Raw genomic sequence first — 26,645 nt, forward strand, 5'->3', positions numbered from 1 at the left:
GGTAACGTTTGACCAGAAGTGACCACGAAGAGACTCTAGAGCCACACTCATTCACTCGCGCATTCAAATGTTCACGAAGATTTAGTATGTGTCAGGGACTAGGGAAACAAAGATGACTAATATGCTAGTTTCCTTCTCTTCAAGAAGGTCACTGTCTCACGGGGGGTACCTCATGGAGGGGTAACTACAGAGTAATGTGGTAGGTGCAGTGACAGACACAGACACCGAAACGATGGACTGCTGAGGAGGGGCTTCTAAGTTATCTGATGGTGGAGGGATGGGCTGGCGTGTCGCGAAGACTTTTCAGAGGAAGTGACATTTGGATTTGCTGTCTTCAAGTAGGTGAAAGGTCATGAGGAGCAGGCAAGACACGAGCAGCATCCATGTCTGTCCTCTGAACAACAGTCCTCCCTGCATTTTAGCTGGGCACCTAGCGGTCCAATCTAGAGACTGTATTTCCCACCCCCCTTGCAGCTGGGGTATGGCCATGTGACCAAATTTTGGCTAATGGGGTACGAGGAAAAAAATATGATATATGCAATTTCTGGGTCACAGTTTTACGAGGAACCTGCTTTCTGTCAGCCCTCTCTTTGCCCTGTCCCACTGGCTGGCAAAAGGGGACAGTAGCAGCAGCCACCTCAGGCCCAGAGACGCAGGCTAGTTGAGGCCGGAAGAGCCAACCCTCCGCTGGCGTCCCCAGATGAGCGCACGAAGCAGGATGAGCTACTGCTCTACAGAGCTTCCTCCGGGCCCTTAGCTGAGACGGAAGTGAATTTTTATCTTGTTTTGGTCATCGTGTTTGGAGGTCTTTGCCACAGCAGCTTAATCTCTATCCTGGCTCTTTCAGTGTAGGAGGTGGTAAGCCCTGGGCTGGCCACCTGGCCTGTGACACTGGTATATAGCTGACCAGACCCCCAAGGTGAGGACGTCGCATATTCGGCTGACCGGTGCCCCTCTAACCCACAGCCCAAGTATTGCCAGCCAACCAGCAACACTGGGAGGCTGCTTTTGTAATAGGAGACAGATAGTCTTGGTAGGGGGACTCGAACGCGAGTGGGAGAAGTCCTCATCACCGGCCAAGGAGACAGACAGTCTTTGACTTGAAAAGATTTATCCCCGTTGTCCTCCCCAATCTTATCACTGAGCCTTGACTTTGTGCTAGGCATTGGTCCTTGCTGGGCAGCAAAACTTTCCTGGTTAACGCTCAGTATTTGGTCTCTAACAGTTCTTGTGTTTCCCTTATCAAAGTTATGCACAGAGAAACCAGGGAGGGCTTTAGCCATCATTATACATTCAAGGCCACCCAGAAAGTATTCTGGAGCCTAAGGCAAAGGTCCAAATAGTTGTCCTCAGATTTTAGTGGCAGTGAAATCACCTGGGGGAGTTTATTTAAAATTCATCATCCCAGGAATTTCTCAAGGAATTCTACTCAGTAGGTCTGGAGTGGGATCAGGGAATGTACATCTCGAACATGCAGCATAGCGGATTCTAACGCGGGCATTTTGTGGCCCAACTTGGAGAAATTCTGCGTTTATAGTCTTCGTAAAGACTGTCCTATTGCATGCAAACCAGACATCAGGAACAAATGCTGAATCTCTCTTAAATTCAGTGCTTAGTTCCTTGATCAAACGTCTAGAGTCAATGCTCGTTCCAGGGGTGTAAGTTAGGATAACGAGGACACTGGGGTCTGTAACGTCACATACTTTTGGAGGTATTATTAGAGAAGGGGAACAGACCCATTGGATGGGGGTCAATTCCATTTCAGAGAAGTTGTGTTGAAGAGTTGTTAGCATATCCGAACGGACATGCTGAAGTGGTGGAAACGGAAGATTCCTAGGAGGACACACTTCTCTACCAAGCTTTGGTACCCAACGGCAATGCTGGCAGCGGGCGCGCGTACGTGTATTAACTTCAGTAGCTTGTTAAAGCGGTCCACTTCCTGCCCGAGAACGGTAGTCAAGGAGTTAAGGCGTCCGTGAGGATCCTTGACGAAAAGGCTCTCAGATGCATTCTCCATTTCTAGTGTTTCTGAAACACACACAGCTGGTTCCTCAGATTGGTTATCACGGATTTCTGTCCTCCTAGCATTGCTATTGTCACGCACTTACCTTAACTGTTACCAAGCCGACTTCTGCACCTGGGCCTCGGCTGGATGGGAGTCAGGCGGCGCAGACCTCAGTGGCAAATGCCAGCAGGACGAGCAGCTACCTGGTAGGGGAGGGCCATCCCTGGGACCAGAGGTGCCAGAGTCCCTGAGTCATCTCCGCCATGCAGGTAGGTAAGCCTCCCTCTCCCCTGCACGCGTGCACTGCATCTCAGAGACGAGCGGGTGGGTGGGGGGAGACGGAGGGATGAGGGAGGTGCAGCGTTTATCTTGTTCCTGAGCATTATTCAAAGGGACTGACTCAGTTTTTCGGCCCATGGTTCAGGCTGGATTGAAAGTTTTGCTCTTCCTTTCCCTACAGTCTAGCAAACGGAGGCCCCTAAAAGCTATACGAAAATGAAGGACCGGCATTTTGCCTGCGTGTCTGCGTAAAGTGTTAGTAAGTGAGTGGCTCTGAGGTCCATATACCAAATTCCTTCTGAATTCGCATTTTCACTGCTCTAGAAAAATCATAGAGGTGTGGGTGAGGCTAGTCTCGGGTCATCCCCAGTGCTGTGCTTACACGTCCCCGGTCCCCTATCATCCCCCAGGGGCTATTCCAAACCCTCCGTTCTCTTCCTGAACCAGACTCGTCCCTGTCTGCTTTGCCTCAGCAGGTGGCATGGCTTATTTCACACTGAAAGTATAACCTGTGTTAAGCTTGGAGAGAAAAACCTCCTAGGGGTCAGTGGGACTCTGTGGACCAAGTACACAGTCTTCCAGCCGGCCATCTGCCTATGCAGCCCTTTTCCACCCAGCCCTCCAGCTTCCATTTGTTAAAAATCGCTTCCTAAACTGACTCAGTTTGCTTCACCATCATCAGAACCCTCCACTCAGAAGGCATTCTTCTGAGGGCCTGTTTAGGGAGGAGAGGACTGGCTTCTGGGGTCACACAGGCCTTTTCTTCTGGGGATCTTAGGAGGGTTGGCAAGACTCAGCCTGTGGTATGGTGATATAATAAGAAATATATATTTTGGTCTTAGTCCCTTGTTCCGCCTGGCTGAAGCCTCCCAAACCCTTCTAATTTCCTAAGTAATAAGAGTGATAGGAGCATCATTTTTTATATTTGGCTTTGACCCTGGCTCCTGAAATAGCTTCTGAGTGTTAAAGGTGAAAGGAGCGTCTTTCGTTATTCACAACATAAGCCTGGGTCTTTGTTAATGAGGTGGCTTTGGAAAGCCTCTGAGGGTGGGGGGCTTGTTGTTAGGGGAACCAACAATGTGATTAGACTGTTGGGACTTCAGCTTCCCCCTCCAACCTCTTGGGAGGGGAGAGGGGCTGGAGATAGAATTAATCACTAATGGCTAATGATTTAGTCAATTATGCCTAATAATGAAACCTCCATAAAAACCCTAACTGAAGGGGTCTGGAGAGCTTTTGTGCACTAGGAGGGTGGTATACCCTGACTCCATGGGCACAGAAGCTCCTGCTCTTGAGACTCTTCTAGATCTCGCCCTATGTACCTCTTCATGTGGTTGTTTTTCTGTACCCTTTATTATATTCTTTATAATAAACTGGTAAATGTGTTTCCCTGAGTTCTGTGAGCCATTCTAGCAAATTTTAAACCTCAGAAGGGGGTTGTGGGAACCCCCAAATTATTGCCGGTTAGTCAGAAGCATAGGTCACAACTTGGGACTTGAGAATGGCATCTAAAGTGGAGAGCAGTCTTGTGGGATTGAACCCTTAACCTGTGGGGTCCGAGCTAACTCTGGTTACTGTCATAACTGGATTGTAGGATACCTAGATGGTGTCCATCGAGTTGGAGAATTGCTTAATGTAAGAGAAAAGCCCACACATTTGGTGTCAAAATTGTTGTGAGTTGAGAGAGATTTACATAAGAAATGTAAATCTACAGTCACTGTAAGACAAGTGTGAGAGTAGATCTTTGATCGTTTGGGAAGATTCCTTAACTCACCAGAAAACAAGGTGATAATTATTTAGCCATTTCTCTTGAATCTAGAAAAAAAAATGAAATAGATTCTGGAGCAGGGCTGTCTAATGGAACATTTTACAATAATGGAAATGTCTTCTGTCTGTGTTGTCCAATATAGTAGCACTCAAAATGTGGCTAGTGCAAGTGAGGAAATGAATTTTAAATTTTACTTATTTATATTTAAGTAGCCACATGTGGCTAGTGGCTACTGTCTTGGGCAGCACAGGTCTAGAGACACAAGGAAGCTCAGGAAAATGTCTAGTTAAAGTGTCATGGAGCTAGAAACCAACTTGCTCCTGATGCTTCTGGCAGTTGGGTCGTTGAGAGGCTCAAGGGTTCCATGGAGAGCTCCATGTCAGAAGTGCTCTCTACATCAAGAAAAGTGTAGGTAATAAAGCAGATTTGGATACCTGCTCATCACTCAGCTTTCTGTGTTTATTCCTTAAAGTCCTATGATATACAGAAGCCAGGGATTGTTTATTACCTGGAACTCTGGTCCGGACTGAAGCAACAAGTTCTTGGACAATTTCATCATTGCTTTTTCCCTCTCCACCAGAAGACGACCTTGGCTGAACCTCAAGTATGGTGTTGATTAAAGTGTTCGTCTCTTTGTACTGTAATGGTGGGAAGAGACAGAACAGCGAAGACTTGAATTCCCAGAAAATAATTTGCAGCACAGTTGACTTATAGAAATAATGGCAATTGTCAAAAAAGGGAAATTTTTATGTTGAAAATAGAATTGGTAACATGTGCTCATTGGAAATGGCACAGTACAGGTGACCCTTGAACAATGCGGGGGTTAAAGGGCATTGCCCCTCCTGGTCTCACAGTTGAAAATCCACGTTTAACTTGATTCTTTAAAAACGTAACCACTAATAGCCTCCTGTTGACTGGAAGCCTTTCCAATAACATAAACAGTTGATTAACACACATTTTGTATATGTATTATATACTGTATTCTTAAAGTAAGCTGAAGAAAAAATGTTAGTAAGAAAATCATAGGGGCGCCTGGGTGGTTCAGTCAGGTTGTCTGCCTTCGGCTCAGGTCATGATCCCAGGGTCCCTGTTCAGCGGGGAGTCTGCTTCTCCCTCTCCCTCTGCCCTCCTCCCCCAACTTGTGCTCGCTCGCTCTCTCAAATGAATAAATAAAATCTTAAAAAAAAAATAGAAAATCATAAAGAAGAGAAAATACATTTATAGTACTGGATTTATTGGAAAAAAAATCTGTGTATAAATGGGCCACGCAGTTCAAACCTGTGCTGTTCAAGGGTCAGTTGTACACAGTGGTCAGCGTTGTATTTAAACATTTTTGGTTGAACAATAATGTGAATGCACTTCATGCCACTGAACTGTATACTTAAAAATGGTTAAAATAGTAAATTTTATGTTATATATATTTAACCCTAATAAAAAATGAATAAAATTTTTTAGCTAATCATTTAAAATTTTATAAAAATGAAGAAATAATGAGAATGCTATTTTGAAACATACTTTTATCTAAATAACTTTTTTTTTCAATTAGAAAAGTATTATGGCTTATTATAGAAAATTTAGAAACTACAGAAAAGTTTAAAGAAAAAATAAATATTTGTGATCTAGCTTTTCAGAGATATTTCAACTTTAGTTTACCCCTACTTGGACATTTTCTCTGTATATGTGCATCTAAAACTGAGCCCATATAATTCATGTAGCACTTATCCTTTTTAATTTCATGAACACTTTCTCCTACCACTGAAAAAATCTTCCTGAATCATGCTGTAAGTGCCTGTGGGATACTTGGTGGTATGAATGAGCCATAATTAATACAGTTGTTTATCTACTATATACTTTCGGACATTTCTAGTTTTTAGATTTTATAGAACTCAGTGAATAGAATATCTGTATATGAATTTCACCCACCATATTTGAAATTCTTTAAATGATATATTTTCAAATGAATATTTTTAAACTGGGTATTACTACATTGATTTCTAAAAACATTGCATCAATTTACACTCCCAACAATAGTGTATCAGAGGACCTATCTTTATCTTTACAAGAATTAATATTGTTGCTTAAAAAATCTTTTCAAATTTAATAGGTAAAAAGTTTCTCATTGGTTATTTATTTGTTCTACTTGGAGGGTTATCAGAGTTAAGCATTTTAAAAATATGTTCATTGGTCATCTGTATTACATCTTTATAAATTACTCATGTATTTTGCACAACTTTGATTTTTAGTCTTTTTGTTACTGATTTATCAGAGATAATTCTATGATAAGAATAATTCACTTCTTTCTCCCCAGTTTTGTGGTAAAATACATGTAACATACAAATACGGTCTTAACTATCTGCAAGTATACAGTTCGGTGGTGGTAAATACATTAATAGTGTTGTGCGACCATCACCACCACCAATCTCCATAATTCTTTTCGTCCTGTAAAACTGAAACCCCTTGCCCATTAAATAGTAACTCCTCACTCCTCCCTTTCCCCAGCCGCTGGCAACTACCATTCTACTTTCTGTCTGTATGATTTTTGACTACTCTAAATACCTCACACAAATAGAATTACACAGTATTTGTCTTTATGGGACTGGCTTATTTCACTTAGCATCATGTCTTCAAGGCTTATCCGGTTGTAGCATGTTGCAGAATGTCCTTCCTTTTTAAGGCCAAATAACCCTCCATTATATGTATATATCACTTTTTTGCTTGTCATCTGTCAGTGGACACTTGGGTTACTTCCATGGTTCAGCTATTGTGAATAATGCTGCCGCTGAGCGGGGAGCTCTACGTGGGGCTCGATCCCAGGACCCTGGGATCATGACCTGAGCCGAAGGCAGATGCTTAACTGAGCCACCTGAGCCACCCAGTTGTCCCTGTTTTAGTCTCCATTCTGGAAAGTTTAAGTTTGTCCTCTGTTTCACATGTGTGATAATCTACATACCAGTCCTGATCTGTAAGCCTCCAGAGTAGGTTTTAATTCTGCTGTGGAATTTTTAGTTTCCTTGAAAGATTTCATTCTCACACATCTCGTGGCATCCTTTGTATATATATGTCAGCCAGTTCTCAAATTCTGGCTTTTTCTTTCTCCAGGCTAGGTCTTCTACCCTACCTCAGATGCCAAAACACACGGTTTACTTTTTTGTTTTTACAGCAGGTGATTTGCACAGGGCAAGTCTGTATCTTCTGGATGGTATTTTCTATCCTTTATCCTTCAATATGTTTTTTCCCCCTATTTACTCAGCCTCTTATTTTTTCTATTTATCAGCCTCAAATGAGAAAAGGGATAATAGATATCTGTTTGTGCACAGACAGTCTATACAGATGGCCCTTGACTTATGCTCATTACTATCTTAGGAGGCAATTTCTGCCTTATCTCTCCAACTCACGTGCACAGGTCAAGGCCCAATTTTCTTTACTAGTTTCTAATAAGCATCTGTGTAAGTACAGTTTGCTGGAGTGAGGAAGGAATCCTATCTTTAATGTGAAGACTCTATTGATGGCAGGCAGAATTAGCTAACCTAAACCAGCTAATCAAAGCAAAGCAATCTGTTGGCTCATACACGGGGAAGAAGAGAACCCAAGTCCCACGGGTCTCAGGCATGAACGGATCTAATGTTCTCTCTCCAGTACATGCTTGGTTGTGTCTCTTTCCTACGGCAGATGAGCTGCCTGCATGTGGTGGGGGGAATGGGCTGAGTGTGAATGATAAGGCCACAGACAGCGACAGATACACAGTACCCTAGCCAGTGACTCCACAGGAAAGAGAAAGCCCTCCCCCGGTCCTAGTGCCTATACACACTGAAGCTGAGGGAAGAATTCTCCTTCACCCAGCACGGTCCGTGTACCTGTTCCTTGGACAATTCCAGGGGCTAGGTGATGGAGTGCTGCCTTTGGCCAGGCCTGAGTCACATGCCCACCTCTGAAGGTAAGGAGGTCTTACCAGAATTTCATGGAATGAGGAAGGGGCTGTTAACCCAAAAGGAAGAGACTGGGAGTAGGGCATATACTCTACCAGAAAAATGGAGGAAGGGAGGCTAGACAGAAAAACAGACCACGGTTCTCACTACATGCCTGCTGTCTCATTCTCAGTCGTTCTGGACGGATGGAAAACACAAAACCACACTGCGAGGTGCACACGGCCAGGAGTGTTACCTCTCCCGCCAGCGCCATATTTCTCACAGGATGCAGCAGGTCTCACTACCTCTACCCTACGCTTTCCCTTCCTTCGCCCCTCGCCCCATGGCCCACCCGCTCCAGAGCGAACAGTCAGATATGAGCGAATATAAACACTTGGTCTGGCCACCTCTTTTTCTTCCTGAAAGTAGAATAATGGAAAACAAGATATTATTCTAACTCCTCGCTAAATAGCAAAGGAATTTTTAATGGCAGAGAACCATGACATGAGGTGTTGGAACACTGACCTCCTGGGGTTTTTTCTGGAAGTCCCACTGTTGTTTCTTGTGGATTCACGGATATCTAGGTAGACCTCACCCTCTAACACTTGTATGGGCAACATTTACGCTGAAAAGGAAGGTGATTCCCCTCAGCCGTGTGAGCCACCTAGTCTCCAACCTTTATAATATTCCAAACCCTAAGTGACGGAACTTATTTCATGGCTTTGGTTCATCCACAGGTGCCTGACCATGGCGGATGAGTAAACTGGGAAGGTATGTAGTGCGCGGGTCATGGAGGAGCCTCAGGTGCCGTGCCGAGGAAGTCGGACTACCCCCGGGTAATGGTGCGGCGTCAGAAGGTCTTAGAGGAGTGAAATGAGCCAGTTTGCTCTTAGGTCCTGTGCTGGGGTCTGGTACTGGGAACTTGATGAGCCACAGTTTTAAAGAACACTGTTTTATCTGTCTTGGATGTTTGTTATTGTACTTTCATAACTTAATCGTCTGTGGATCCATAAACCTTGGTGTAATATGATACAGACTGGCCCAGTGTGGAGGGAAAAGGGCAAAAGAGAAAGGACTGTCTGGATTATTGTCCAAATCCCCATGTTAAGGTGACCTAGCAGGTAGAAGGCCGAGAGATGGAGTGGCCAGTGACAGGGAAAAATGCAGGGCGATCTTAGGATGCTGTGAAGGATCCAGGGGGAACAGGCCTTTTTTTTTTTTTTCTTCTTTTTTTAAAGATTTTATTTATTTATTTGAGAGACAGAGATAGTGAGAGCTTCAGGGGAGAGGAGAGGGAGAAGCAGACTCCCCACTAAGCAGGGAGCCCAATGTAGGACTCGATCCCAGGACCCTGGGATTATGACCTGAGCTGAAGGCAGACGCTTCACTGACTGAGCCACCCATGTGCCCCAGGGAACTGGCTTAACTAGAGTTGAATGCTGAAGTTGAGGTAAAACATTTACTTTGCTTATTTAAAGATATAATGATTTATGGAACTAGTGAGATGATTATGGGTGTTTCAAGTTTATATACACAGTATGAAAATGTATTTTAGGTTAACCTAAACTAACCTAAACTTCCACATACCTGGAAAACTAGGTTGGCATTTTCATGCATTCCGAATATTTCTGGGTCATCCATCAAAGGCAGATTTTCAATGTAGTCCTTAAACTCCTGCAGGCTGTCAGCCAAGGGTGCAAAATAGATGCCTGTGTATTGAAAACACAGAGGGCAAATACGTTTCAAATAGACGAGCTTTGTACTAGCAAGTTCAGTCCTTCTCTGCCTGCTCAGATGGGGGCTAAAATCAACCGCCTTTCACAGAAAAGGGGATTGTTTTCCCCACCCTCCTTGCCTTCATTACTGTGCCTGGTCTCTTTCCCTTTTCTTGAGGCCTGGAGCATGGGATTAGTCTCCTACTCTTTGAGGGTGTCTCCTCCAGAACCTTTCAAGATTCTGGGGACATGCTGCTGAGAGCCACGCCTTGGTAAGGGCTCCAAATTTACACAGCCTTGAAAACACATTTAGACCAAATACGACCCATTTTAGAACAAGTAACTCAAAGTGGTTACTGCACAAAAGATATTTTTGTGCTTTTACTGCCAAACCAGTTTTGGAGATGGTCAAGCATGGGGCTGGGTCGGGCAGGCGTGGGGACTGGGCTGTGATGACTGGATGCCCAGAGCTCCTGGATGGAGAACTGAGAGATGCCGCCAATGACTTCTTGGAAAAGGTCCTTTCCAGAATATTGAAAAGTCATTCACCTGATTCTGAATATTTGTAATCCTCTTCTAATGTTTCAGGGGAAAAGAACCTTTTTAAGACTGTACGAAGGCATCTTTGATCCCAGGTGTCTGTAACTCTACCACCGTATGTAATTTCACCTGAAAAGGAGTTTGCATTTTAAAACATATTTTTTATTGATATGCACACCAAAATCCTAATAGGCTTATTTATATACACATTTATTTGGAACTGAAAGTGAAAAGAGCATAGCAGAGTTCCCTTCTATTACTCCCTAAGAAGAGAATAAAAGTCAATTTTGAAAAGGCAGGAGAAAACCTAGTATATGTACTCTACCCTATTTTGCTTTTCCCAAAAAACCAGAACCAAAGCCACTGAGCTCTGTTTACATCTATCTTTTCTCTCTCCCTTTCTTTCTCTTTCTCTCTCCCTCCCACCTTTCCTTCTTTTCTTCCTTTCTTTTTTCTTTTTTCTCTTCTTTTCTTTCTCTATCTCTCCTCCTCCTCCTCCCCCTCCTCTTCCTCTTTTTGCTGCAAAATACTGATTTGGGTTCTTACTCCATTGTTGATCACAGTATTCTAAAACATATACACTTCCTGTGCAACAGTGCTTCTTTTTGAGGCCAGTAAATAAATGGAACCAAAACATTTACAACAAGACATTCAAACTGTATACATACTTTATAATTATTAAAATTAAGCTAGGAAGGAAAGATAGTTTCAAAGTGAAAGAGACGACTTGCCTCCCAGAGATTATCTTGTGGGGAATGAAAACTTATTAGTATCCCATCTCTTTTTTCACAGGGAAGCTACTTTCAGCATGCTCCACTGTCATCCCAAAATTCTAAGTAGGAATGGTATCTGCTTTGCATTGGAATAATATCTATTGCTGATATAACTCCTTGGGAAAAATCCAGATCCGTTGCTTCATTTCATTATTTACCACTGCAGCGTTCCCAGAAGGATTTTACCTATGGTACTGACATTGTCAGCTTCTGAATCCTCTGAATGTACAGCCATTCTCATCTCCGTATCTTCCAGTATGTCAGGAAGAAATGTTTTTCATTCTCTTTCAAGCTGAGATGGTTGGTTGAAAGAAAGGTATTTCAGTCTTTGGAATCTCAATAATTTATTTCTTCTAAGAGAGCAATGTCTTTACTTGCTCCTCTCATGGGGACCCTTATCTTCCCTCTCCTGTTGAAGCACCTCTGGTCTATCTTGTTGGGTCAACCGCTCAGGGAGAGGGGAGAGGAGGTACAGGAGATATTACAGCTGATGGTCAAGTGGCTAAATCTCTGTGTTAGCAATTCCAAGAGGGAAGAAAGAGATGCTGTTGTATTTTCCTGGATATATTCTTCAGTCACCTTCTAGGAAATCTTGGAACACAAAGTTCAGTTACATCTTTGTAGTGGGTCCATCTAGTCTGGGCCTAAGTTGAAGTTCCTCTTGGATCCTTGGGGCTGGATGGGAATGCAAGCTCAAGTTTCTCCAATTGCATGGTGGTGTCTGGAAAAGGAGGGTGGCCAGGAAAACTAAGACTTCTATAGTTAGTAGGTGGTGAGAGGAAAGAGTTGCCCTATTTTTTTTTAAGTCTCAAACAACGATATCTGCATTTTAAGAGGCAGCACAGAAATATTTTCCTTATAAATCATCAGACTTTGTGCTTTTCCATCCAGATTGAGTTTTCCTTTTCTTGAATCAAACTGAGTAAATAAGGAACTCCACAATTTTGACTCAGAGTGGATGACTCACTTTTGGGCTCACTTTTAGGAAGGAGTCTTCCCTGAAGAGGGACCTGGGGAGGAGGTGTTCACCACACATGCTCACCACCTGTCCTGGCCCCAGCATCACAGTCCCTAAGGGTCTCGTTGCAGATCCCAGTGTGGTGGCTTCCCCCTGCTCTTCCTCTCCTATCCTAAGGGGCTGGCTGGGGGATGGCCCAATACAAACTGGACAGGCCTTAGGTTTGGCTTTGTCCTTGCCTATATTGAGCTCAGATTTGTCTCCTGGACTTATGCATTGCTATACTTTACACTATACAATTTTTAAGACTTCCCCCACCCCCAAATACCTTCTCGGATTTAAAGCCACCTCAGTATTTCACTGTTCGTTCTCTCCTGTTTAATCTCCCCACTGGTGCTGCTCTATCTTCTTGTTCAGAACTTCATGTCGCTTTTATTATAGCTTTGTAAATTATTGCTCCTCTTTACAGCTTAAAGGACCATGATTGCCAATCATTGATTACAAAGTAGAACCAAATTTATTAACAACACACACGCGCCTTTCAGGATGTGCCTCCAGCTTACCTTTTTTAGTTTAGTTGAAGATAAATCTCCCTTCCATGTACATCCCCTCTTCATACTATGCACCAGCCCAACGGAATTGCTCACAATTTTTTTTTTTTTAAGATTTTACTTATTTATTTGACAGAGAAAGCAGCAGAGGGAGAGGGAGAAGCAGACTCCTCGCTGAGCAAGGAGCCCGATGTGGGGCTCGATCCCAGGACTCTGGGATCATGACCTGAGCCGAAAGCAGATGCTTAACTAACTGAGCCCCCCAGGTGTCCCTTGCTCACAAGTTCTATAGTCAGGCCACACCTCAATGTGTTGGGCTTGTATATCACTATTGTCTCTGCCCAGTGTGCTCTCCTGCTTTCTCTCTCCCAGCGAGCCCGGCTTAGCTCAATGCAGCTGTTCAGCATGAAGCTCCCAGCGGAGCTTTCCCAGATGCCCCCCGGTAATGTTAGTCGTTCCGCTGAAGTCCCACAGCATTGCGCATGCCCTTCTGATTTGATTATGATCCTAGCACAGAGTTTATTTATTATCTCCACCCTCCACGCCATGAGTTTTTGGCAGGCAGGGTTTATGTCATCTTTTATTTCTAGCATGTATTGTAGTATTAGGCACTATTTTCTGGATTAATGTATCAATGTTGTTGAAAATACCACCCTATGGATAAAGCATTGATTGCCTTTTTGATCCTATCTTTTTTTTTTTAAGATTTTATTTATTTATTCGAGAAGGAGAGAATGAGAGAGAGCACGAGGGGGGAGGGTCAAAGGGAGACACAGACTTGCTGCTGAACAGGGAGCCCAATGCAGGACTTGATCCTGGGACTCCAGGATTATCACCTAAGCCGAAGGCAGTCGCTTAACCGACCGAGCCATCCAGGTGCCCTCCTATCCGTTTTTTAAAAACAGCTTTAATAAAGAGCTATAATTTAAAAATCATAAAATCTACATAAAATTTACACGTACAATCAGTAGTATTTAGTAAACCTAAAATGTTGTGTGTAACCATCACCACAACCTAATTTTAGAACATCTGTATCATCCCCCAAAAGAAATCCTGTGCCCCTTCTCCATCACTCCCCATTCTTGCCCCTGTTCCGTGTAACCACGAATCTACTTTCTGTTTGTATATATTTGTTTCTTCTAGAACTTTCAAATAAGTGGAATCATACAATGTGGTATTTTGTGCTGACTTAAAAAAAAAGATGTATTAATTATTTGAGAGAGAGAGAGAGACAGAGAAAGTGAGCAGGGGGAGGGGCAGAGGGAGGAGAAGAGAGAATCTCAAGCAGGCTCCCCGCTGAGTGCTGAGCTCAATTCAGGGCTCGATCCCAGGACCTTGGGATCAGGGCCTGAGCCGAAATCAAGACTTGGAGGCTTAACTGACTGATCCACCCACACACCCTTATGCCTGACTTTTTCACTTAGCATAGAGTGTGTGAGGTTTACCTATGCTGCAGCACGTATCAGTACTTTGTTCCTTTTCTGGCTGGATAGTACATTGTATGGATACGTCATATTGTTTATCCATTCACCAGCTGATGGAGTTCAGGTTGTTTCCACTTTTTGGCTATTATGATAATGCTGTTATAAACATGTAAAGTTTTTGTGTGGACATGTGTTTTCACTTTTTTCCTGGCTATATACCTAGGAGTAGAATTTCTGGGTCACATGGTAAGTCTATTTAAAAAATTTTCCAAAGTAGCGGCACGATTTTACGTTGCCACCAGCAATGTAGGAGCGCTCCGCTTTCTCCACATCCTCGCCAACATTTCATTACTGTTTTTTTGTTGTTTCATTTTTAAATTATAGTCATCCTAGTTGGTGTGAAGGGGTATCTCATTGTGGCTTTAATTTTCATTTCCTTAATGACTGAGCATCTTTTCATGTTTTCATTGGGTATTTATATGTCTTCTTTGGTGAAATGTCTATTCAAGTGTTTTGCCCATTTTTAAATCGGATTATTTTTCTTCTCGCTGTTAAGTTGTAAGGATTCTTTATATACTTTGTATACAAGTGCCTTATCAGACATATGATTTGCAGATATTTTCCTTCAGTCTGTGGCTTGTCTTTTCACTTTCTTGATGGTGTTTGTTGAAGTATAAAAGTTGTAAATATTGACAATGTCCATTATTATTTTTTCTTTATTGCTTGTGTTTTTTGCGTCATATCTAATAAGCCATTGCCTAACCCAAAGTCACAAAGATTTACTTCTATGCTTTAAGAGCTTTATAAGTTTTAGCTCTTACATTTAGCTCTTACAGGATTCATTTTGAATTAATTTTTGTGCATCAGGAGATAAAGATCCAAATTCATCCTTTTGCAGGTGGATATCTAACAGTCCCAGCATCATTTATTGAAAAGATGATCCTTCCTCCGTTGAGCCGCCCTAATACCTTTGTTGAAAGTAAGCTGACCATCAGTATGAAGTCAATTGACCATCACCATTTTGTTAAGCAGTGTTGGCCACACTGGTGTAGTGGAGCGCTGGAGGCCAGAGTATGAAGTATCCCCCTAGATTCTAAGACCACCTCTTCTGGTCCACGCTGAGGATGGTCCTCATTCATTTCCACTGTTGTTTCACTGCCCTCTATTTCCAAGGTTTATTTGCCTTTCAAGGTTCTAGATCACCCGATCCCTCTCTGTTCTTCCCCATTTCCCTTACTCACCAGTGAAAACCACCCATTCTCATTCTGCCCCTTTTCAGAGTGCTCTTCTTTCCCCACTTCCCAGTGCAAATCATTTCTTCATCACATGGGCCTACATATTCCAGACTGGACCTAATGTTGGTTCAAGGTCCCATGTCACCACAATTAATATTTGCTAAAAATTGTAATTCCTGAAATAGTTCTTCCTTTTTTCCGAGTATACCTGAACCAACAGGTCTCTACTGGTCAATCAATGTTCAGATTCTTTTGAATTTAAGAGCACAGACTCTCGAGGCTAGACTAAATGGATTTCAGTCTTGGCTCTACCACTTATAAACTGTCTGCCTCAGTTTCTTCATGTATAAAATAGGGATATAACAGCCCTCACCTCATACGGTTGTTGTGAGGATTACATCTGCTAATTCTTGGGAAGCGCTGAACATAGCACTTAGCATGTTATCAAGAGAGATATAAGGTTCTGCTATTATTATTTGGGAAAACATCTGCCCATTTCCTATGTGTAAATATTCTCATGATATTCTTATCATGGTCTTTTCACAAAGGGACTATCAGAAGTCATCATCACCATTATCAAACACTGGGGAAAGGACACCATCTTTATATGGGCCATGGCCTGGCCATGTGGGCATACTGACCAGTAATGTAAATCAGCGCATCCCAGGGAATCTTTCCTTCTTGACAATAAAGGTTGAGGTTCAGTAAAGCACACTCCCTGTCACTGTCATTAAATTCATAGCAGATATTCCAACCAAGAGGGCCAAACTTTTTTCTCTCCTAGAAGGGAAAATGAAAATGGTCTTATATAAAATTTGATAAAATTAACTTTGTATAAAATATTGAGAAATAAAAGGTTTCTGTTGAAGTTGGGCATCCTCATTCTGTAAAATCAGTTAAGATCATGAAGTTCAACTTCATCGAGGCTTTCGGTTTGGCTTTCAGCAAACATGGGCGGCATCTCTTCCTCCATTCCTGGCTCTTCTCCAAAATTTCCAAAAGAAAATTTGACATTACTGGAACTATGATGGATCTGTGAAAAGGACATTTGTCCTTCATGGTAAAATAAAATATTTCCCCATCAAAATAGGCAAAAAAAAAAAAAAACAAAAAAAAACCCTGACACTCATCATCCATCTGGTGGCGAGAACTACTCTCTACTGTTCTAAGGAGTCTGTCCATCACCTAGGCTTTTCAGTCATGTCACGACGTGCTAATTACATACTGACTTCTCTGCATGTCATTTTTTTTTTAACTGGTACACAGAGTCATAACCCTTGTTTCCTGACTTCACATACTGAAGTCTTTCCCTTTCTTCATTATCTCCCTATCCCACCTTAATTTCTTAATTCCAAACTGATGATTATACCAGAGGTCTCACATTCCCTCCTCCTGATCTCAAAATTTCCCTAAGTCTTGAACCACCTCCCCATCTCAGCTGATTCTCTTTGTAAAACGGGGGCTTCACACCTGGAGCCCCTAGTCCCAGCCTCTCAGATCTCCTCTAGGACTTTGTTTACTTATTTATCTCATATATTGCATCTTTAATCTTTGTTTTTTTCTTTACAGGTTCTTTCTCTAGAGACCATACGCATTTGAAACCCAGGCAGCCAGTCTAATTAAGACACCATTCTAGAGACATGTAGTCAAAGAGTCAGAATTTAAGTGCAGGGTCACAGGATGGACACCAAATCACAGCAGTGAGCTTTGAGCAGAGGGAAGGAGAAGTAGTCCTGAGTTGAAGGTCATCTTTCAGGGGACTTGGGGCTCCGGTCACAGGGAAGAGGCTTTTAAGGGTGGTAAGCCCACTCATATAGGAACAGGCGAGAATGAAACTATAGCAAGAAAAATGATGGACTGATATTTATGTGCAAAGAAGGAATAATAAAAATAATCCTGAAATTATGGAGATATGGGACCACCGATTTCAGGAGTAGAGTCTGGAGGGAAGCAGATTTGGGACTGAGGCATAGCTAAGGAGATCGATTTTGTGCTTTTGAATTTGACCTCGTGCATTTATCCAGGTGATGGTGTCCCTTAGATCCGAGTAGAGCTGGGAGGCAAAGCTGTGAGCTGCTGAGGTGAGGGAAGTACAGACTAATCAGCCACTAGGGGAGAACTTGGCTTCAGACCCTGAATGGGGCCTCAGCACTTTACAATGCCACTTGGAAGCTTTCATGTAATTCCCACTTTTTAATTTATTTTTTTTAACATAATGCACTTTCTTGTTTCTACTAAAAAGCAAAAATTGAGTGTACCTGAATAATTGCATGGAAGAAACAAATGCCAAATATTATTTGTCTCCATTTTCTTCCAAGTATATTTTCTTCAAAAAACGAAGGTGTCATTTCAGTAAATGCTCGCCTGATATTTGCGCGTAAACCTTTTGGAGGCTCATTGGTTACCTGGATTCAGACACATACGTGGCAGAGAGGGCGATTTTATAGATTTTCATTATTTCGGAATAACACACATAGGCTGAAGCCATCGAGAGGATGTAGGTAACTGATACCCGTGGGGGCATTCCTGGCATGTGGGGGCCTGCTCTGTACCTTGCTCAGCCCCAGTCTCTGCAAAATTGGGCCTGGTGGGGTCTTTAGACCTACAGTGGGTGAACCGTCTCCACAAGAACCTCAGACAATTTATTTTGGTGTCCATTTTTTCTAAATATGGGCCAGAAAGTACGTTCAGGCCTTCAGCATTGGATTTTCCATGCATCCCAACATACGACATCCCTTGATGACACGGGACAGGGAAGGAAGAGACATCTCCTGTTCCCGGAGTGAGCATTCGTATGCAGAGGCTTCCTGTATATTGGAGACTTCCAGCACTGAAATCCAGCAGCCGTACTACCTGCAGGCCTTCCTGTCTCTCACATGCTGAAATAGTCTCTTAATTCTGGGAGGGGTTCCATTCTCACTACTCTGCATCCTTGACATTTTCTTAAACTGTTGGATGAGCAACAGACTAGGGCGCACAAGGATGGGAGTGGTTTGGGAAACTATTCACCTGCGTGCTATCAGGTGAAGGGATACTGATCTCCTTTTCCCCACCTGGGCCACCCAGACTTTGACGTGGTCCTGCATGGGGCCTGGGCTGCCCAGACCCATTCGGGGAACACTCTGAGGCCAATCGTTTTGCACCATTCCAACCATCTGCATACATTACCTTGACGGAATTTTGAAGAACTGTAACAGGAAATGTACTACTAGGCATGGAACTTAAAAAGAGTCGAAAAGTGTCCTTGATAGTAATAGCTGTTTAAAACAAAGAGAAGACAACAGAAAAGGAAAATGCTTAACTTAAAATAATACTTTTATATAACAAATACTTATTATGGGATAGCAAAAAAACCTCTGTGAGGTCTGTTTAAAGACTAGTTTAAGTCTTTTATGTTGTAAAATGTTCTACAAAGGAGGTAGGAGGAATTTTTATAGAAACTCTTGATACATGAAAGTTTGGCAATCTAGACACTGGCGCATCTGAGTAAAAAAATAAGGACACATTAATTTTCAGTACTTGGAGGTATTAAGGGCCTTCCCCCTGAGATGGGGAAAATATTCAATTAAAAAATAGGGTGGTTACTGCCAGTGTTCATGAAGTGTTTTGTTTTGTTTTATTTTTAAACAATTCAATTTGTGGCAAATTGCATGAAAATGGTCAGAAAGTCCTATGGAGAAGAAAGGGATCTCTCCACTCTGCAGAGCAGTTGCAAAGGGAACTGAGGGAGCAGAGGGTACGGACAGACTTCATAAACAGAATGAAGAAGTTAAGACAATATGCTTACTTTGTGAGTTGTGCACAGAAAACCTAAGAAAATGAATTCCCTTCTGGGTTCAAAAGGCTGAAGCAAAGTTGGGAGAAGTGTTGTTCCCATTATAGGAAGATGCAGTCGTCATCCAAGGATGACTTTCTTGGTGCTGGTTACATATTATGTAACATATTATGGTGTTTCTCCAACATTCCAGGCCTGCTCCCTCCCCAGGGCCTTTGCATTGGCTGGTCCTTCTGCCTGGAATGCTCTTCCTTTAGATTCCCTCACCTTCTTCAAGTCTTGGTCAAATGTTACCTTCTCAAAGAGGTTTACCCAGATCACACTGTTTAAACTGCTATCCACTCTTCCTTCCCATCACACCCACCCACCGCCCATGTCATCCTGACCTTTCTGATCCTCCTTACTCTATTTTTTCCCAAAGCACTAGCCACATTCTATCATACCATATAAATACTTATTTATTATATGGTTTAATTATTGTTCGTCTCCCCTCACTAACATTTAAGTTCGAGGAGGGCAGATAACTATGGTTGTTTTGTTCACTGTCCTAGCTTAAACATCTAGAACAGTGCGTGGTACATGGTAGGTTCCCAAATATTTACTGAATGAATGACTGCAGATTAAAGCTGAATTTATGACATAATTCCTGTCAAAACCAGCTAGATCCTGTATTTCCCTATTAACTACCTGCCCCGCCCCCCAGCCCCTTTCCTCCAGGTGGGCTTGCAGTTTTGAAGGATACAGCCTGCTGCAGCCTCCTTTGCCTGGCGAAGCAATATAGCTATTGTTCCTCTTTATCCTAAACTCGGTCTTTGCTTCGCTATTTCGGCTCTGAAGCACTGAGGTGGGTTTTCCACAACATGGCTGGGGGCACACATGCGGGTTAGTTAGTTGGCACAGGAGTCACAGAGAATAAGAAGTGGTGAAACACGACCCTAGGGCAATTTGAGTCTGGGAATCTCCTCTCATTCTGTAGTGAAAGATTTAATTTCCTTTCTTTGTCCTAAGTCCATTTTTCTATTTCTTTTAGCGTGCCTGTATGTAATCTATTTTGAATTCAAATGGCTTCCATAAAAAGGAACATGAAACAGAAATGATCCGGTGGATCATACCCACAACTTGAAGTCTGAAGATCTTTTTTCAAGTCTGGATTGTGTAATTTAACTAAAACTCTCTAGGTCTCAAATTCCTCCTCTTTAATATGGGGAAACGTAATTCCTACAATAAAAAATTATAAGAATTGGGTTCAACAAAGAAAGGCTCCATAAAAGGTATTATTATGCAAATGCTATGTGTTCAACATACTTGGATCTGTGAAGGTTTTAATTAGTTCTTCCATTGCCAACATCCAAGAAACAGCAAGATGGCAGTTTTGCAAAAATACCCAGTTTCCTGATTTCATTGCCTCTTTGATCATTCTTTCAGCAATGGGTCCTTGTCCTTGCCCCAGTGAAATTGATTGCACCCTGAATTCCACAACAACAAAAAATGTTGTTTTATGTTATTTATAAGCAATGAGACCATGAAGAAATGTAAATATAGTAGACTCCTAATATATGCACCTATTTCAAAACCTCATTTTAATAGATATGCAAATGTTTATTTTCTTTTTTAAAAAACATTTTCTACTATAACACACATATAGAAAAGTCCAAAAAACCAAATATATAGCTCTATGAATGATCATGAATGAACACCTGTGGTTGAGAATGAAGTTTGCCAACACCCCAGAGACATCTCTCTTATGCCCCTTTCTATTCCAATGACTTTTCCTTCCTCCTTCCCAAAGGGACCTTTCTCCTGATTTCCAACACTATAGATCAGTTTTTAAAAACTTAAAAAAATTTGAAGTCTCACATCCATATAGCGTAAGTACATAAATCATTAGTGTATGGCTTAATGAAGTCTCCCAAAGTGAATGTACACTTGTACTACCACACAGGACACACAAAAGAGAGGATTAAAAGCACCCTCCCAATCAATAGACTTCTTCATTCTCAAAGGTAAAAACTATTTTGAATTCTAATACCATAGATTAATTTTACTAGTTGTTATAGTTTATATAAATGGATTAATGTAGTATTTATATTTTCTGTATTTGGTCTGTTTCAATCAACATTATTTTTTAAATTTATTTTTTATTTTTTAAAAGATTTTATTATTTTATTTTATTTTATTTATTTATTTATTTATTTGACAGAGAGAGAGAGAAGGAACGCACACAAGTAGGCAGAGTGAGAGGGAGCAGGATTTTGCCTAGGATTTTGTGGTCCTCCACACGAGATTCACATCTTCTTCTGGCAAGCAGCTAGAGATACCACTAATCAGGGGTCACCATAATTTCCTCCTAAGTATATTTCTTACCCGGCCTTATTCCTTTTGGTGAATCTCCTTGGAGTGCCAAACCAAAGTAAGGGAGGTGGTTTACCAGTTTCTTCTACTATTCAGGTGGCTCTGGGCTCCAATTTTGTCCCCTTTGTCCCTTTAATCAATGAAAAGTTTTGCTCAGCTTCTCAGCTCTTTGCCTCCTCTTCTGATGCCTCTCCGTGAGTACAGGACTTATTGTACTGGGTTTTCTTCGTCTCTTGACTATTCCTTACTATTTTCTTCATTCTCCAAAGCTTCAAGCATTTTTAAAAATATATTTTGTTCAAGGTTTCTAGTTGTTCTTAGTGGGAATATTAGTCTGAGTTCTTAGTCTGACATTTCTGGACCAGAAGTCCTTAAATATTCATAAATTTACAGCTAAGTGCCTCATTACTATACTTTACTGGTTTTTGGTATATAATATTTTTTTTTATGTACTTCCACTTATTGGAAAATTTCCCTTATGATTTCCCTTTAATAGAAGAGTTGTTCAAAAGGGCATTTTTGGTTTTCCGACTATTCAAAAAATTAACTTTTAAGATTGATTTTGAATATTAATTGTGTCAGGGATTAAGTTTATTGTATTTTTGAAATATGTCTTAGCACATGGTTAATTCTTAAATGCTCCATGTGTACTTGAAGAACTTGCATTTGCTCTATGCATTGAGTGTAAAGATCAAAGGTCATTAATTTCACTGTTAAATTTATTGTCTGAATATTTTATATTCTTAGCAGTTCTGGAACTTTTTTTGTTCTTTATAATAGTTTCTATTAGAGATGTATTAAAATTTTCCACATTAATGTTAATTTATCAATTTCTCCTTATATCGGTTTCTCTAGTTTTTGCTTTATAGATTTCAAGCTTTGTTAGCTGTGTACAATTGTACAATCGGTGTTTTTTGTTTGTAGGTTTTTTTATATATCATAGAGTTGCCCTCTTTATCCCTAATATTATTTTTTGCTGCCAACTCTATTTCGTGATATACATTGGAACTATTAATGCTTTCTTATGGTTAGTATTTGCATAGTCTCTCTTTATTTTCTACTTTCCTATGTTGTCTTTGTATTGTTCATGCCTTTTCTAAGTAGCATATAGCTGAATGTTTTTAAAATCCAATTTTGTCATATTTATCTTTTCACAGGTAAGATTTTTATACTTATTTAGGTATTTGGATCGATTTCTCTATTTTGGTTTGACTTTTGGTTTACTATACTTTATCTTTGAATTTATTTTTCTTCTTTCCTATCTGTTGGATTAGAATATTGCACTACATAGTCTTTTGTTCCTCTGCTGGCTTGGACGCTATAAATTATTTATTATTCTGGTGTTTGCCCTTAAAACTTCAACATGTCTACTCAAACACAAGTTTTCCTAAGGCCAACAGAGTTATTCTGTACTTCTTTTTTCTTCTTGAATACATCAAGAACTTAGCACATATTAACTACCTATTAACATTTCTCCCCATTTTCCGATTATCTTGAATTTTTATGTTTAATACTTACTATGAAATATTTGAGCCATACAAAAGCTGTAAGGTTAATATAATGAATATTCATGCACCCACAACCCAGCTTAGGAAATAAAACACTGTCTACATGATCTGAACCTGCGGTGTACTCCTCCTTGTTCACTTCTGTCTCATTCCCCAACCTTCACTTCCCCAGGTCACTGCTATCTTGGATTTAGTGTAAGTGCCCTACCTTTCTTTATACTGTAATTCTTTCCACCTTACTGACTGCAAATTTTGGGACTTCTCAGCCTCCATAATCATGTAAGCAAATTTCATATATATATAATAATTATATGTTATAATTATATATGTATATAATAACATATATTATAGGACATTTTCTTTCTTTCTCCCTTCCTTCCTTCCTTCCTTCCTTCCTTCCTTCCTTCCTTCCTTCCTTCCAAAATTGGGTCTGTTTCTCTGGAGAAGGCTGACTAGTGCAGACTATGAACTTCAAGTGAACAGACAGGACCCATCATCTTATAATCCCCCGACCAGGGAAAAGGCCAGACCAGCCATTCCATGGAGGGGCCTGTCAGGTGTCAAGGCTGGAAATTACCTTGTACATATGAGACCCCTACTCTCCCCTGACAACCTGTGGTCTTGTGCACTTCCCTACCTATCTGAACACCATTTTGGGGAGGACTGGGGGAAAAAGGAGAAGTCAGGAAGACTGACCTTTTTTGAGAAAGAAACCAAATCAACTTACCCTGGAGACATTTAAATCAAAAGAAAATAAGTAATGTAAATGTGCAAATTTAAACTTCCCCCTGCCCCTATTATTCAGCAGGGTAGATGAGACTGATGAGACAACATAAGGAGCTCTGGAATTTTTCGCACATTTCATACGGAATAAACTAGTCCTTTTACAGTTACATTAAAAGCATGTCTTAAATAACAAATAAGTTTTAATCACTATTCCACTAGCTTACTATACATTTTGGACAATCTTCCCTTTGTTCAAATGAAGTTTACATCTGCTTTTATTATTTTTGACCCCATTTTAACAACAGACATAGCTAAATATTAATGTATCTTAATTTATTTAGTAAGGTATACCTAAATGTAGGCATTCACACTCCACAGAGGGAAGAAAAAGGGCAAATTTTGACAAGGAGATGTTCATATGAATTATAAAAATGGCACAATGTGACCTTACCGTTCTGAATACCCGCTGTCCCGGGCAAACCTCTGGAATGCGCCCATAGGATCCGAGCCTGTGCTTAAGATAAATACCAGGGGAGTGTTACATGACATGTCTTGATACAGAGTGGGCAGGTCCACAGGTGGTGTCTCTATAAAGCGTTTTCCAAGATTTTCTATTACAAAGTCTGTAAGAGCGAAAACCACCTGAAAGTTGAAAAGAAAAATATTTTAAAAATAGTATGTTGGATGAGGATCCTTCATAATTCTATCTTATTTCTCCCCGTTAACTTCTCAGAGCGGGTGCCCTGTTGTTCTGCACTCATTCTCTCCTGATTAGGTATCCTTCTTCCTACTGGATTTGTGCACCACGTGACTGCCGGCAGCCATGGTTCCCCTGACCTCACAGAGCAAGCTGACTATTGGATGAGAGGAAAGTCCCTTGTCATTCCATCCATCTCCAGACCTGCTGTTGCCCCATCCTAGCCTCCTTCTGTCCCATCCTTCTCGCATTCTCGTGGACTTTACTTTCAGTCCTTCCCTTGTCTCTTTCTACACTATTGACTCCCTCCCACCAGATCTTCTTATCATCATACAGTTGGGTTCTACTGTCTCCTATTCTTAAAACCAAAACAAAGCCTTCCCTTGATTGCTGCTCCCTTCCCAGCTATTTCCTTTCTTTGCTTCCCTTCATAAGCCAGCTTCTAGAACTGACACCATATATTGTCTCCCTATCTTCCTCTCTCATTTTACTCATCAGCCTCTTCTGACCCTTCTTGGGAACCAGCCTCAGCCCTGATGATCATAACCCTGTCTGACCACTTCCTACACTGATGTGTTTCCTTTACAGATCCTATCCTAAACTGCTTACCCCATGCCTGCTCTTGCAGACACTCTCCCTCTCTAGCCCACATGGAGCCTTTGTGTGAGATGGGAAAAGATGTCCCTTCTTCAAGATACTTGTGCCAGAAAGCTGTAATGATAAATATACAACCAAAACTACAGTATCTACAATGCAAATGACTCCCTTAAGGGTTGTGCAGTGCACATCTACCACAACTGTGAGCAGCAGCCCTGCTTTAACATTCGTCCTCCATTAGGCATTGACATCACCTTGTCCAAACAATTCTTGCATGTTTTTTGTTGTTCTTGTTGTTGGGACAGGGGACATCTCAACTTAATTCAGGGCTATGGCCTTGGATTACATCCTTCTGTGGCCAGTCTGGGAAAAGATGTTTACATGACTGCCCACTTAAATGAGGATATATTGTGGTACTGACTATAAAGGTGGCATGGGCTAAAAGGGACAGCCCTGCAACAGGGCCAAGGGGGTTTTGAGCTTAGTTTTAGCTATGTCATTGTGTGACTAAATACAATTTCAACATCAGTTTCTTCATTATTATTTTTAAAAATATTTTTGATAGTATGACCTATTAATTTGCTTTTTACTTTGACAAAAAAGTGCTTAGAGTTTAGAGAAAATAACAATATACAAAGCACCAATAATTTATTTCTTGGGGCTGTTATGTAAATATAAAAGTGGTAACACACTCATGAAAGGTTTTTGAACTCAAAACGTTGAAGAAATATTTCTTTTGTAAACAGGACAAACTGCCATAAATATTATATAGAGATACAGGTTTCCGATGGCTTTATTAATGAAAGATCACAAACTATTGGTTACATGTGCAATTTCTCGTGTATGAACTGATTTTATGAAGCATTTCAAATATGCAGAAAAATAAATTTGCACAAAATACCCTTGGTTAGGCTCAAGTCTATCTAATATATATCCGGAAATGCATATTTCCAAGAATATGGTTAAGTACATAAAATACAGAAAGGAAATGCAGCAGTTACAGCTATAGAGTGGAAGTTTCCTGTGGAATTAGCAGGTAGTTTCCTGTGTTTTGATTTGGCTGTTTGTCCCTCCAGTGATAAGATTCATGATTCCCAGGTGGAGGAAGAGGTAATACAATAGAACTGAGTATAAGGGGCGCCTCGGTGGCTCCATCAGTTAAGCTTCTGCCTTCAGCTCAGGTCATGATCCCAGGGTCCTGGGATCCACCCAACAACACTCCCCCCAACCTCGCTCAGCAGCGGAGTCTGCTTCTCCCTCTCCCTCTGCCCCTTCCCCAGCCTCAGGCTCTCTCTCTCATAAACAAAATCTTTAAAAAAAACTAAAAACAAGAACAACAGAACTGAGCATGTGCACATGCCAGCTAACTGTGTGCCTCACCACCATTGCGAAATGGTCCTCCTCACTTTCATACTAAGAGGCTAGAAGTTCTCTGCTGTTTCCAATGGTGCATTAAAGATCTCGTCCATATAAAAGATAATGTTAACAACTGCTATCTTATTCCAAATCCAAGAGGCTTCTTGGCTTCTAGTTATTCTAGTCAGTGTGAGTGAAGCAGGCTAGCTTCCTGATGAGCGCCACTGACGTAGTGGCCGGAATAGAGAGTGTACCCCCGCCCCCCCCAAGGCTCACAGCACAGCTAAGCTGGGAGGCGTGTGGAAGATTTCCTGCCCTGCCTTTCTTATCAGTTGCTCAGTTCCAGCTTCTGTGCACTCTGTATCCACACTGTCCTCGCTTTCAGAGTCATCATCATCCACGGAAGTCTTGTTCTCCTGCAGCTGTCTTAACCCGGAAGTGATTTTGGGGTCTTCCTCTAGGTGCTTCCTGTGCTATGTTC

At 41.4% G+C, this 26,645-nt stretch overlaps 1 protein-coding gene across 1 annotated transcript in view; it reads right to left on the reverse strand.

The window, feature by feature from the left end:
- The window catches only part of DNAH6 (dynein axonemal heavy chain 6), a 199,946-nt gene that overhangs the window by 9,549 nt on the left and 163,752 nt on the right, over window positions 1–26,645 (reverse strand). The window contains exons 63-71 of the mRNA XM_008700061.2: window positions 23,966–24,156; window positions 20,234–20,394; window positions 18,322–18,410; window positions 17,412–17,558; window positions 15,795–15,933; window positions 10,222–10,341; window positions 9,545–9,666; window positions 4,561–4,690; window positions 1,901–2,028 (exon numbers count right to left, since the gene is read on the reverse strand). Of these exons, the coding sequence (XP_008698283.2) occupies window positions 1,901–2,028; window positions 4,561–4,690; window positions 9,545–9,666; window positions 10,222–10,341; window positions 15,795–15,933; window positions 17,412–17,558; window positions 18,322–18,410; window positions 20,234–20,394; window positions 23,966–24,156 (1,227 nt within the window). The remainder of the gene's footprint in view (window positions 1–1,900; window positions 2,029–4,560; window positions 4,691–9,544; window positions 9,667–10,221; window positions 10,342–15,794; window positions 15,934–17,411; window positions 17,559–18,321; window positions 18,411–20,233; window positions 20,395–23,965; window positions 24,157–26,645) is intronic.

The sequence above is a fragment of the Ursus maritimus genome, unplaced genomic scaffold (genome assembly GCF_017311325.1).
Source record: "Ursus maritimus isolate PB19 unplaced genomic scaffold, ASM1731132v1 scaffold_6, whole genome shotgun sequence".
Taxonomy (NCBI): domain Eukaryota; kingdom Metazoa; phylum Chordata; class Mammalia; order Carnivora; family Ursidae; genus Ursus; species Ursus maritimus.